At 42.2% G+C, this 12,989-nt stretch overlaps 3 protein-coding genes across 4 annotated transcripts in view; 1 reads left to right on the top strand and 2 right to left on the bottom strand.

Moving 5' to 3' along the window:
- Positions 1-3,886: 3,886 nt before the first annotated feature.
- drap1 (DR1-associated protein 1 (negative cofactor 2 alpha)) lies at positions 3,887-8,755 on the bottom strand. Its single transcript, XM_068587513.1, has 7 exons — positions 8,584-8,755; positions 7,804-7,876; positions 7,264-7,357; positions 6,818-6,943; positions 5,714-5,804; positions 5,430-5,512; positions 3,887-4,928 (listed from the first exon to the last, which is right to left on the bottom strand). Exons 1-7 carry the CDS (start codon positions 8,623-8,625, stop codon positions 4,706-4,708), a joined length of 732 nt encoding a protein of 243 aa, XP_068443614.1. The 5' UTR covers positions 8,626-8,755; the 3' UTR covers positions 3,887-4,705.
- A 354-nt stretch (positions 8,756-9,109) lies between these two features.
- On the top strand, positions 9,110-10,924 carry cunh11orf68 (chromosome unknown C11orf68 homolog). The gene is made up of 2 exons (XM_068587512.1): positions 9,110-9,266; positions 9,725-10,924. The coding sequence occupies exon 2, from the start codon at positions 9,769-9,771 to the stop codon at positions 10,510-10,512; it is 744 nt and encodes a 247-aa protein (XP_068443613.1). The 5' UTR covers positions 9,110-9,266; positions 9,725-9,768; the 3' UTR covers positions 10,513-10,924.
- Positions 10,891-12,989, bottom strand: part of rela (v-rel avian reticuloendotheliosis viral oncogene homolog A) — a 10,643-nt gene continuing 8,544 nt past the window's right edge. Inside the window, exons 10-11 of one of the 2 annotated variants that reach the window (XM_068587511.1) lie at positions 12,864-12,947; positions 10,891-12,751 (exon numbers count right to left, since the gene is read on the bottom strand). In XM_068587511.1, the coding sequence (XP_068443612.1) occupies positions 11,934-12,751; positions 12,864-12,947 (902 nt within the window). In that variant the 3' untranslated portion in view covers positions 10,891-11,933. Of the gene's footprint in view, positions 12,755-12,863; positions 12,948-12,989 lie in introns of both variants that reach the window. The other variant, XM_068587510.1, reaches the window with a different exon arrangement.

The raw sequence follows: 12,989 nt of genomic DNA, 5'->3' as shown, positions 1-12,989 counted from the left end.
AACCAGAAAAGCATGCTGGCTATGCAGACTGCAAAATTCAACCGCACTCACGAGTACATATTTAGTACATATATTTAGTACATATTAGGACGTACTAAATCCTTTTCTGGCATTCTAAATATTACGGTACTGTGGCTATTGCAACACTGCGTCTACAGCCATGCTTGCAGGTTAAAGGTAAGCATGCTACGTGCTAATATGTAGTTGCTAAAGCGGGGAGCTAGCAGCAGCGCTAGCTTGCGTGGACACTCACTGAAGGTAGGAGCGGTTTGTGTAACCCGACTTTTACGTTACTAAATCAAAGTCAAAAGTTATATTGGATAAAGAGCTGTGAAAGAAAAGTCCTGATTACAAAAAAACTAAAATGTAGGTAAACATCAAAAGGGTTTCTCCTCTGGACACGATGAATGTCGACAAAATAACTTCCCAATCCGTCCAGTACATTTTGAGGTACACGTTTGACCCGCTGGTGGCACTGGAGGAAGTTGCCGCAGATCAGCAATCAGTGACGCGTATAAAAACAGGATATATGTATTGTATTCAAAAACAAGGTGTAAAAATTTCCAGTTTAATAACTTGTAGATGTGATTAGTGATCACTTTCCCCTCATTGAATTAGTTTTTACTAGGGCTGGGCAAAGTTGCAAAAATTTAACTGATTAATCACATGATTTTTCTGCAAATAATTGCATTATGCGCCAAATTCAATAATGAAGTCAAATCTAGTGTATTGTGTGGTTTTATTTTAAAGTAATGTTATCAGAACAATAAAACAGGCACTCTGGAGCAACAGCAAGTTAACATACATACATATATAGTTTATCAATCTGTTTTCTTTTTGTTCTGGTACCAGAAGAAAGAAGTTGTATTTCATCAGGGAACAACATAATCAGTGTGTTCAGTAGTAAAGGACAAGATGCTCAGGTCTGAACTATTATATCTGAACTATTATATATGAACTACTATATATATATATATATATATATATATATATATATATATATATATATATATATATATATATATATATATATATATATATATATAATCCATCTGTCTAACATGTATTTATTACTTTTTTTTTTAAATTATTGTCCTGTGGCTAACACTGCTACTAGGCCACAGTTTAGCGAGGCTTTTATTTTGACAGACAATAGATACGTCCTATTTGTTCATTATGGCTGACTTGTTATTGGTGGGAACAGGTGACAAATAAAAAGAACACAAATATGCTCAAAAATCACTTTTTGAGTGTGTATATATGGAGGATATATATATATATATATATATATGGGGCAAAATGTGGCCTTTAATCTGTAATTAAGTGTAAACCCCATGACGACTAAATATGACCTTTTCCTGAAAGATGCTGTTAGTGTAAAATCTAACACTTCTCGTTCAGTCAAGTTTTCCATAGGTGTGTATGTTTCAGTAGTCGTGTTATTTTTTTCATACACTCTGCATGTATTAAAGCATGTATATTTCATCTGCCATATGGTTGGTTTAAAATAAATCCACGCCATCTTCTCTCCTGCTCTTTACACCGATTGCTATTTCCTCCCATCTGCTACAGTGAAGTGTCAGTTCAGATATTATGCTTAAGTGACATTCAGTCCAAACACTCAAGGACAGCGGTTCATTAAAAAATGGTCCCCGTAGTCAAAGGAAAGAGAATGAAGTGCCGCCGTTAGGTTTCTGTGAGGAGGGATTTGTTGAAGATTTTCTTTTGTCTGGTGTAACTTTGAACAACAAAAGCAGTTTCAAGCCAATCCTCCAGCAGCACATTTAAAAGCCTTTGGCATATGGCTGGTTTAATGTTCTTTGTGCAGTTTGATGGGCTACTTACCCGAGCGAGGTGGAAAAACTGCCACTGAAACTTCACTCAAGTGGAGTCGGATTTACTGCTGTACAGTTCTACTTAAGATAGAAGTCAAATAGCTCATTTAAAAGTTTTATTCCAAGGAGACGATACTCTCACTTTGAGTTTCACCTTCTTGTTGTATGAACTCGGCAGATTCTCTTCATGAAAAATTAAAATACATTCTGGGATGCGATGATATATGGTTTATAATTATAAAAAGAATACAAATTTATCCTCCTCTGATGTGATTTACAACAGCAGCCGTTACCACGCATCCCAAAACCTACAGTACTCATGGAGAGGCCCAATTATAAGACCAAGTGTTGACTCATGATTGATTCAATGGAGCCTACCATATATCATTTTTCTGTGCATTCCAATACCCATATTAATTTATTATTTAGTATGCCAGAAAAATATATAGCACGTCCAAAAATACATAGTATGTTAAATTCAGTCTGACAAAAAATGCCAGGATGTTCTACAACATCCGGATTGCAGTATGCAAGCCAGCTTGCTTTTCTGGCTATTGACCCACAATCCTTTGAGCAAAAGGGTCAAAGTTCACGGTGCGCTGTTACGAGGAGGTAGTATGTGCCGATATCTGATTTTGTTCAAACTTAACTAACCTCTTTGATTTTCTAAATAGAGGTTGTGCTACGATTTCGGTGGTAATACAACACTTTAAAAAACAATGTAATTTGTACTTAATGAAATAGTTGAATAAGGCACGTAAGGGACAATATTCCTGGACTCAGTGAGGACTAAGCCACCGGATTATTGGTCCATGGCTTCATGGGCGTGGCTGGGAATCAGAGGGCCACCTTTGGCCCCTCCGGCTTGCTGTGTGAAAACAGTGTGCTTCCTTCTGTTCCCCCTTTGATGGCTCCCACCACCCTCCCTCCTTCCATGCCCCATGGCTGCCGTTTGTTTGGACACCAACCTCCTAAAGTCAACCCCCCCCCACCCCCATACACACACACACACAGACACAGCTAACCCCACCCTCCTCACAGTCCGCTGAGTCAACGCTTGTGCAGGAAGGATGCAGTTGTTATTGCGGCCCCGGCTCAGGGTTGCTTGGTCGGTGTGTATGAGTGTGTGTGTATTGGTGGTGGGGAGTTGGCTGCCTTCACTGTTTGAAAACTAAAGAAAGCAAAGGGGAAGAGGAAAGGGTCTGGACGCACATTTAGGGACCAAGTGGGTCGGCGACTTGGTCTCCGCCCGGAACAAGGTGCTGGGAGAAAACTCTTTCCACAAAACCTACCGTCTCTTGTACTTATCGGACCCTACGACGAATGCACATACCTGCACTTGGGTTGTTTTTCTTAATATTGCAAAATACAGAAAGTAAAGAAGTCAATAAGTGCAAGGTGACCCAGCATTAGGAAAGCGTGTGTAGCTGGTGAAATGTGCAGCAATGAAGAAGGCACTTTGAAACATTTCTCTTGAAAGAAAACACAGGTTTTCCTTGTGGTGAACTAAGAACTGTTGCAGATTTGCCTGATGTGGAAAGCGTTTCATCTCTGATAAGGACACAACCAGCTCAAACAAGGGTTGCTTTTTTTCCTTCTTTTTTAATTGAAATATGAACTTTATTTTACCCATACAAAATAAAAAGAATGTTAAAAGTTTACAATACAGTGTCAACTTCTATTCGGAAACATTTCATACTGAGACTGACACATAAATGGGAGCCCCGTCTCGGTTTTCAATGGATACATTTAAAACAATCTAAAAAAGAGAAAGGGGAGGAGGGGGGTGGCCATAAAAGGAAAAAAATGTTAAAGAAAAATTTACCCAAAAGTTGGAGGGGGCGGGGGCCAGAATAGAAATGAGAGAGGACAAAAGGAGACAAACCACTTTAAAAACAAAGTTATGGTCCAAGAGTCACATTATACTTCTGATGGGTAATTCAGGGGAAATTAATGGTTATATATATATATATATATATATATATATATATATATATATATATATATATATATATATATATATATATATATATATTAAAAAAAATACCAATCCCAACTGTCGGAGCACCTTGACTCTGACAGCGTGAAAAACAAACAAAGTGGAAATCATTAACCGGCTGATATGCTTGACTTCCTGGCTGCGGTCGTGGAGGTTTAGAGTCATCTTGATAAAAACGTGAATTAAAAATAGAACCCAATTCCAAAAAGCTGTGGTTTAGCGAACCGATAGTAAAAAAATACACCTGCTTCCTTGTTTATGTTGCAGCTTGACAATTGGAGCGACAAAGCCGGGAAGTACACGTCTGAACAGCAGTATATCAGAGCCAATCGATCGCCTTTGTACGAGCATCAAAGGCCATATTAAGACTTCAACTATTACTTAGAGAATTATTTTCAAGCCAACTTCGGCGACTCATTTTGTCCACTTCATAGTAAATACTAAGGAGGACTGAGGATGAAAGAAAAAGTGCCAAAAAGAGAAAAAAAAAGCTACAATGCAACAGAAACTACACCTATCCTGTCTGCGGGGGCTCACGGCAAAAATAGTGACGACTGCCAATTTTTAATTTTTTTTATAGTCAAAAAAGAACAACTGACTCGTTAAAAAACATCCTCATTGGATACTCCTCTACAATAAAATGAAACTGTTTTGTTTTGTTAAAACGAAAAGAAAATTAAAACACATAATGTACAACCGGTTTTCTGTCTCGTGCGGTGGGCGGCGTCTCTTTGCTTTCGGCGTGATGAAGAGTCTTTCCCTCTTCAGCTGAGAGCCGCCGCCGCCGCGACAACAACTTAAGGAATCGAAAAAAATGTCGGAAGAGTGTACGTGCGTGTTTGAGTGGTGTAGGAGGAGGAGGAGGAGGGAGCTAAGAGTCATAGTCTTCGTCGTCGTCGTCATCTTCGTTTTTGTGCGGCTCCGGGGCTGGGGGAGGAGGTGCGACGCTGATCATGGAGGGGTGGGGGGCGAAGGCCATGCCGCCCGGGGGCTGTGCGGGAGCCGTGCTGCCTGTCGAGGACGCGCTTTCCATCTCCTGCTGGGGGGAGCTGTCGGAGCTGCGGGGCGAGGACTCGTCCAGCATGAGCATACCTCTGTTAGGGGGGCAATCAAATTAAAATGACTCTTATGAGCTACTTCCCAGTTAAACATCCAGAAATCAATGTGGTTTTTTTTTCCTGTTTTCAGTTAAACTTTGCACTTAAATTAAACCTAAACCTATTTTATATATTTCGATATGTATATTTTTTTTAAAAACATTTTGCACACTGTTTACATTTAATTTCTTTAACACACTGCACAGTTATTTGTATTTTATATAGTGTGTCTATTGTGTGATTAATAAAGTACACATCCATCCATTCAATAGCCCACACATGCGAAAATAGGAAGAATACCATAAAATATACATGTAGAATTTCAGACTAACAGGAGATTATAGAGTACATGAAAGCTGTTTATAATGCAAAATAAGTATGGAAGGTGTCTAGAAAGCTGCATTCTTAATCATTCGACCTGTGTCTTTCATCAGATAACGATAGCATGAAATGATTCGGAAAAGAACTTCTTGAGAGACACGCGGTCCGGCTGCGTACCTGTGGAACCTGTGAATCGTCGGCGGCCGATACACAGGTTGGCTGATGTTATCCTCGTCTGTCTCGCTGTCTTCAGATTCATCCTGTTTCCGACAAAACAAACATACCAGTCAGCCTATTGACCTCACACATATATCACTGAACCTGCATGGAGTTCAATTACGTAGATCATTCCGTGTGTGAAGATCATTTATCTTCAAAATGTAATACATGTGCCTCCAAAAGGAAAGGAAAATAGAACTTGAAAGCTGTAGATATGTACAGGTCACGTGAATACACCACACCTCTTGCTCAGACTCTGTGCCAGACAACTTCTTTTCCTTCCCTTTGGAGCCAGCTCCTCCGTTCTTGCGGCCCGACCCTGGTTTTCTGCCCCTGGGGGTCGGAAAAGAAAAAGAAAATGAACAAAACGTTGTGTGCTTCTTTCAGATAAACAGACACAGCTCGGATGTGGTCAATACTGCTGGTGAAATGACTCCCATCGCGGAGACTGTGGGTCTAAATATCAGGAGCGAGCAAGCACTTTAAATTCAATCTGAATCGAATCCGCCACTTTGCAGTGAAAAGAAGTTAATTCATGTGTAATTATCTGCCTGCTCTCTGCTCCAATTTAGCTGCAGTGCTTGATTTGATGGTCAATACTATTTTCTCTTCTCTCCAATCCTCAATAATGAGTGGACCCTCTCTTGTTTTACTGTTGTTTTTTGCATTTAATTTTCAATCACGAAACAAATAAAACCAGTGATGAGGTAAAAGACGACCGGCGTGTTGCTTTGGTCCATTTCTGCTTACAGTAGCATCTGTTCCTGGAAAAGCAAAGAGAACTCTCCTTGTGTCCGTACAAGGAGTTAAGTGCCGCTGAGTGATTCATTTCTTAATTGTGTGGGTGCATGCGCTTATCAGAAATGACTGCATGGATTGACAAATTACACGACCAAGCAGGATTATTGAGTCACACTCAGCTGCTTGATCGTGGTCTATCAATACACGTGAAACAGGAGCTTGCACATTTGAGTTTCCCACAGTCCACTTTAAGGCCTTGACCGATAAATCCCATGTTGTTGGAGAAATCTTTAATAATTTGTAAAACAATGACGAGGTAGGCAAGCAAGCTATTGCAAGAACATCAACCACAAAGTTGACCTTCCAGATCTGTGTGCTGTTAGTGAGTGGCTAGCACGTAGGTAAATCATGGACACGTCCGTCGAAAAGTCTCCAGTTAACAGGGTCACTCGTTAAACCGAAACGCCTGTTGCTCTGAAAGCGGTTGTTTTCCTGCCGGAGTTGTGTAGAACTCGAGTCCTCTGTTGGAATATCGATTCTGCGAACCGAACGTGCAACAACCAGACATGTCGATGCTGGTAACAGAGAGAGACAGACAGACAGACCTGCGTGGGACTTTTTCTGCTCCCCCCTCCGTGTGGTTTTCTTCCCCCTCGCCCTGCATGTCGGGCACCGTTGCGACCAGGTCTTTCAAGAAATCAAACTGCTGCTCCAGCTCAATACACTGCTTCCTGTGGACACACAGTTTTAGATCAGTACATTGCTTTCTCCACAGACGTCAATGCATTCTGAGTTGACTGAAAAGTATAAATGTCACACAGACCAAAAAATAAATGGGGACTATGTATTCATATCAAAAGAAAAGTGAGCACCTTTTTAGGCAAAATGGGCCCAAAATCAAACAACTTTTTATATGATTTTCCTGTTATTATCATCTCACTGCCCGAGTCAGAATGAACCGAGCAGAGGATGACTATCGAAGTAGTCCATCTTCAAAACATTGTACTAGAGACCAGATTCTTTATCGAGACACACAAAAAAAGAAACTTACAGATGCGATGTTGTCATCGTCTTTGCGTTCCTAGACTGGGTGACTTGACAGGCCTTTGTAAGCAATGATTCCAAAAAAAGCTCCAGGGCTCTCGCTGACATCCCACATTAAGGAAATTACAATGGAGGGGGTCTCTGCTCATTATTTATAGATTGATAGATAGATAGATAGATAGATAGATAGATAGATAGATAGATAGATAGATAGATAGATACTTTATTAATCCCCAGGGGGAAATTTGTTTATTTACTGCCTGATCAAGTGCCGATCCAAAACCTTCTTCAACGTAATTGATTGTTAGTTGAGAAAATGTAAAATGTATAACATACATCACAAGTTCCCAAAGTCCAATATGACTTAAAATGTCTTCTTTTCTCTGGACAACAATCCACAACACAAACATTTTGTTGACATGAATTTCAAATTCAGAAAAAGCTGAACATCTTCAAATTGTCGAAACCTAAACCAGCAAAGGTTTTGATTGCATTGACAAACTAAATATAGTACATGCACAGAAGAGATTTTGTTCAGGAAGGATACAAATAATAACAGGTACTGCTGCAGCCACTTTGCCTATTTCTTCATCTGTCTGCATAATCTTCTTAATCCGTGCCTGTAGGGAGAAAAGGTGATGTGTTAAGTGTGTTGGGTTTGTAGAGTGAGCCAATTCCTGTTTATACAGCGACACGAACTTTTTTAAATGAAAAACAAAACTTAAAGACAGATTGATCCATCACAATGTATACAGTGACACGATTTTTTTTTTTTTTTTTTTTTTTTACAACTTAACGCTCGTTAACTGAATTAACTTTATATCAAAATGTAGTGAAGTTACAACACATTTTGCTAACTGTCGCTATCATAAGACGCCTTAAATGGCATGGCGTGTTGAAAACGTTGTTGTTGAAATATTCTACGGTGTTTGCAATGTGAACACCTGAAACGTTGGACAAATGAGCACCCACAAACAACAGATAGCCAAGATTTACAGCATTCGGTTTCACTTAGCTCGGCATGCTAAAAACAACAATAATTGGTGGACCCGCTAGCTAGCTAGCTTACGTGGAACGCCTCAGATGCACCACAGCTAACTCTGGTGTGCATCGCAAGTTGGACAACTCAATTACATCAGCGATGTCGGTACAACAGCAACAGTACATTTTACACTTCAGTAGCAAAGGCTTGCGCTTGTTAGTTGGCTTGTGGGCGCTCTAAGCAACAAAACAGGCCGAGTCCCAGTTAAGCTAGCTAGACAAGTTAGCTTTCCTTCATGCAGTTTGCTAACTATCTCAACACCGGTTGACCAACGTTTAAACTCACCGGAGGGAATCTGGCGTTGTATTTCTTCTTTTTGCTAGGCATAATTAAATCACTTAGACGGCTAGCTTAAAATAAAATGCAATATACGCTGGAATATTGCTCTCTATCATACATAAATCACCTCCACCGCGCACACACTAGATAGCAAGAGCTACCCTGCTAACTCGTTAGCACGTCGTCACTCGCTCCCTGGTAGATCGGCTGGGTTCCGCGGGGTCACAGCGCCGTCTAGTTTGGAGCAACTTTGGCCAGAAGTTATTCATTTGTTTTCAGCTAATAATGTAACACGGTTACATTTTATAACTACACGAAATAAACACGACTTAATTTACAAGTATATCTGGTATATTGTCATTTAAGAGCAGTAATTAAATGTAGTACGTTATACCTTAAATCACATACATGAACGCTGATTAAAGCAATGAACCTCTAATTTGTCGTAATTGGCAAATATAATATACTACTTTATTTCTGTGCTGAATGAATTAAATACATTTAATTCCCAAGGTGCGGTATTCACCATTACATTGGCTCGGCGCACAGTAAGAAGTCATTGCGCCGCTAACAGCACCGTAACGCATGAATAGAGGAGCAATACAGTCAAACGGCGGCGAGAACCATCATCACCGCAGTCGGCTCGAGCGGAAGAAGAAGACCGTACAAGGAAACTCCAGTATCCACAGGTAAGTTTAAGCCTCGACGACCGATGTTTGCAACCATTTTGCCTCATGGGACATATACACTTTACGACGTTAGGTGTGTTCAACAGCAAGCTGACCTGCAAATTTGTTAAGACAACATGGGCGATTGGTGATATGGCTAGCTAGCTAGCTAACGTTTCTAGCTAACTAGATAGCATTATGCTGAAGCCCAGCAATTGCAAACTTCGTGTTTAGCCACACGTCAACTGTGCACACGAACGAAATGGTTCGACATGTATTTATTGTGGAAGAATCGGCGATGGACAAGCGTTAGCGCTGGCTGTTAAACAATTGCTGCTAATGTGGCAGGCTAATGTTAGCAGTCCAGCTCTCCACTTTTGTCTTCACTTAAGAAGTAGCGCAAACTAGCGTCTGCGCCCGTGTTTGAACATGCAGTTGAACATACAGTTTAACACACAACCCCTGTCTCCTCTCAACAGGATACGTTCCCGGACTCATTCAATAGCCCTGCACTAAGAGCATCATGGAGGAGGAAGGGGTCCCTGTAGAGGCAGAGGTCGAGACCCCTTTTGCTGCAGAGACTCATGCTGCTGAGGCCATGGCTGCAGACATGGACCCCTGGATTGTGTTCGACTCGAGAAAAACGCCCAAATCCGAGTTTGACGGCTGGCTGGAGAGCAACGGGCCCTCACAAGTGTACAGGTTTGGTGATGAGGAAAGCGGTGCTAGTCCTGTGGGGTGGATTGCTGTGCAAGGCCTGAACTACTGCCCTGACGCTGGGGATGTCACAGGTCTCCAGGAGAGCTGGGAGAAATTTTTGGCCTGCGGCCGGCCTGTCACCTTCCAGACTATAAAGGAGCTGGCCCTGAACCACGGGGTGCTCACGGGCAAATGGCTGATGCACTTGGACTCTGGTTACAAGTTGGACCACGCCTGGGAGTGCTTGGCCAGAGCAGCCCTGGATGGCAAGATCTCCTACGTTAAAGTCAGTCCCCATAATCCCAAGAACGAGGGCAAGCAGGTCATTTGTGCCTACAACCAGAACTTCACTGACGAGAGCGAGGTCATACAACTGGACAGCGTCATCCGGGCCACCGGGCTCAAATGCTCCCTCAGCTACAAGCCGGACGTGTACACATACCTGGGAATCTACCGCAACAACCGCTGGAAACTGTGTCCAACCATTTACGAGAGCAAATTTGACCTTGAGCGTGTGCCCCGGCGTTCCCGCATTGTCAACAAAGTTACCAATCTTGAAGTAACATAAGTCTGTCGAGAGCAAGATAGTTTTGGAGAACGGGTAAATCAAGAGGCACTGGTTGTTCCTGTGGGCTGGGTTGTGCAGTACATCTCACTGGCTGAAAATGTTTTGTCAGCGGTTTAATTTTAATCTCATTCTTCCTTTTGCCAAAACAATTACCGTAATCTAATTTCAGTCTGTAATATTTCCTAAGTGACCTGAACTAGTGTCACTCCTTTTTTGTTATTGTCTTCACAAGTTAAAAGATTTGTGTTCACGATCTTACCTGGTGACTGAGGAAATCATTGATTTTGTATGCACAGAGGATAATATTCTCTTTTCTTTATTTTTACATTTGTCATTTGTTTGGCTTTATCTTTTTGGTTTGTATGGAACCACCGTAACAGAGCTGCCAAATAAAATCTACTTTTGAAGACCATCTGAATATGTTGTGGCTTTTATTGTCAAAAAAAGTGTTTTGGAATTTTGACAGAATGAGTCATTAATTACAGCAAAAAAGGCGAAAAGTATAATCAGTTTACGTCATACCAGTAGAAAACAGCATTATTTAATCTGGTAGCAACCTTTACTACAGAGTGAAGCAGATTGACCCACAGGTCTGAAACAACTGCAGCCATTCACAAAATACATGTAGAAAAACAGAAGAGACCAGAGGAAATCAAGCAGACACAAAAGCAATATCTGATACAGCTCCAAGAGCTACACTGCTATAAGCATGTACTTATAAATGTTGCTTCTTTGATAATTATTTCTATGTAGACCTTCATTTGGTTTGTAACACATAACTACATTTTGTTGAGACTCAACAAAGGCACCTGTATGTGAAGGTTGTCAGTTATTGTGGACCTTCAGAAAAACCTTCCAAAGTAAAAACACCGGGACATTTAATTACAAGGACAATAGCATCATTTGCATAGCCTTACCTCCAGACCCAATTACCGCTGAGAACATCTACTGCTTGAAATCAAAAAGGCAGACCAAACATACACATTTCAAAGTGATAATCACAGTAACACTGATCAAAGTGGCTAAAATGATGGGTACAAAAACATGTGTAGCATGTTCCACAGGAAAACATTTGAGCGAATGCCAACGCATCTGCTCAGACTGTTTATAGAAATTGATGCTGAACAAGGGAGATGAAATCTGAATATGGGCAGTCCTGTCTTATCATTCGTCAGTGAAACTGTATATAAAGACCAGGCAAAACCCACTAATTGAACAACATAAAGAGTCTTTGCTGGTGTATCTCTATGGCATAGTGAACAGTTTTGCTACATTCTGCAACTATTAGATCCACCTTGTTTCCTTTTTTGTGTTCAAAACAAAAAGGTCTTTAAGTTCTGAACGTTGAATGGCAGATACAAGTGGTCGATGTAAATATGTTCGTTACATTTTTTTTATATAAAAAATCACTTGGACACACTTTAGGTCGGGTGTCCTGAAACGAACCCAGCTTGGCTTCCATTGTTAAAGATGGAAATAAGACGGTCCTCGTCGGCGGACATCAACTCGTCAAACTCATCCAGCACAGGGGGCCGGTGGTTGCCAATGTCGATCATGCCCTCGTTCTGGAGCAGGTTGACGATGCTGTTGGGGTAATTCATCCAGGTGCTTCCTGGGATGCTGGCAGGGTCAGAAGTGTTCTGGGCCGCGGTGGAAGAGCTGGCCTGGGCGGCTTGTTGACATGAAGGCTGCGGCAACATCGAGGCGCCGTTTCCGCTTACGTTCATGAGGGCGGGGTTCAGGAGGTCCTCAAAGTCGTCCATGTTCAGGTTGTCCAGGCCTTGCGTCTGGGTTTCGGAAAAGCTCGGGAACTCTGGGATATCGTCGTCCGCGAGTGGCGCGTCCACATGGAACTGAGAGCCCGGGAGGGCGAAGGAGATGCCGGTCTGCGAGGAGGACAAGCTTCCTTGGGAAGCGGCCGGCTCCTGGGCCATGGCTGAGGGGATTTCGGGGAAGAACTGGTGAAAGTCTGCCAGGTTGACGGTTGAGTACTCTTGGTTGGCAGTGGACGTGGTGCTCGCGGAGCCTGTTGGCTGGCTGGTTGTAAAGTTGGGCACCGGAGTGGCTTTGGGCTGCGGGCCCAGGTTCAGGGTCTCCATGATCCTCCATGTCTGATTTGCGGTTGCAGCGGAGATGGAGGTGGAGACCTCAACCTTGGGCGGGGCCGAGAAAAGCTGGCCCGGTTGATAAGAGTAGGAAGGCGGAGCTTTCGCTCTGTTGGCACCAGGGGGAGCTACAGCTGCTGGAAGAAACACCACGCAGCAGGTGTTATTGCCACACACACACACACACACACACACACGCATTGAAATACACATTTGTGTCTGTTAAGACCAATCAAACGGACTCACCAACTGGTGCAGTCATTAAAGGAAGCTTGACCGGGGCCGTCCTCCTTGCCGGGCTTATGTGCCGTCTATCTGGTGGCATGGACACTGAATTCAAACGGACACGGTTACATCACAACAAAATCATCA

The sequence above is a fragment of the Clinocottus analis genome, unplaced genomic scaffold (genome assembly GCF_023055335.1).
Source record: "Clinocottus analis isolate CAN_PGR_092001 unplaced genomic scaffold, fCliAna1.0.p SCAF_21, whole genome shotgun sequence".
Taxonomy (NCBI): Eukaryota; Metazoa; Chordata; class Actinopteri; order Perciformes; family Cottidae; genus Clinocottus; species Clinocottus analis.
Note: the sequence above shows the minus strand (reverse complement) of the source record. Positions and strands in the feature narration are given on the sequence as shown.

Bases quoted from the DNA above. Each gene is read 5' to 3' on its own strand.
- drap1 (XM_068587513.1), bottom strand. From the start codon at position 8,625: ATGCCTAGCAAAAAGAAGAAATACAACGCCAGATTCCCTCCG. The intron at 7,877-8,583 runs GTGAGTTTAAAC...TTCTCCCTACAG, and splicing joins ACAACGCCAGATTCCCTCCG to GCACGGATTAAGAAGATTAT. The intron at 4,929-5,429 runs GTACGCAGCCGG...CCCCCCTAACAG, and splicing joins ACGATTCACAGGTTCCACAG to AGGTATGCTCATGCTGGACG.
- cunh11orf68 (XM_068587512.1), top strand. From the start codon at position 9,769: ATGGAGGAGGAAGGGGTCCCTGTAGAGGCAGAGGTCGAGACCCCTTTT.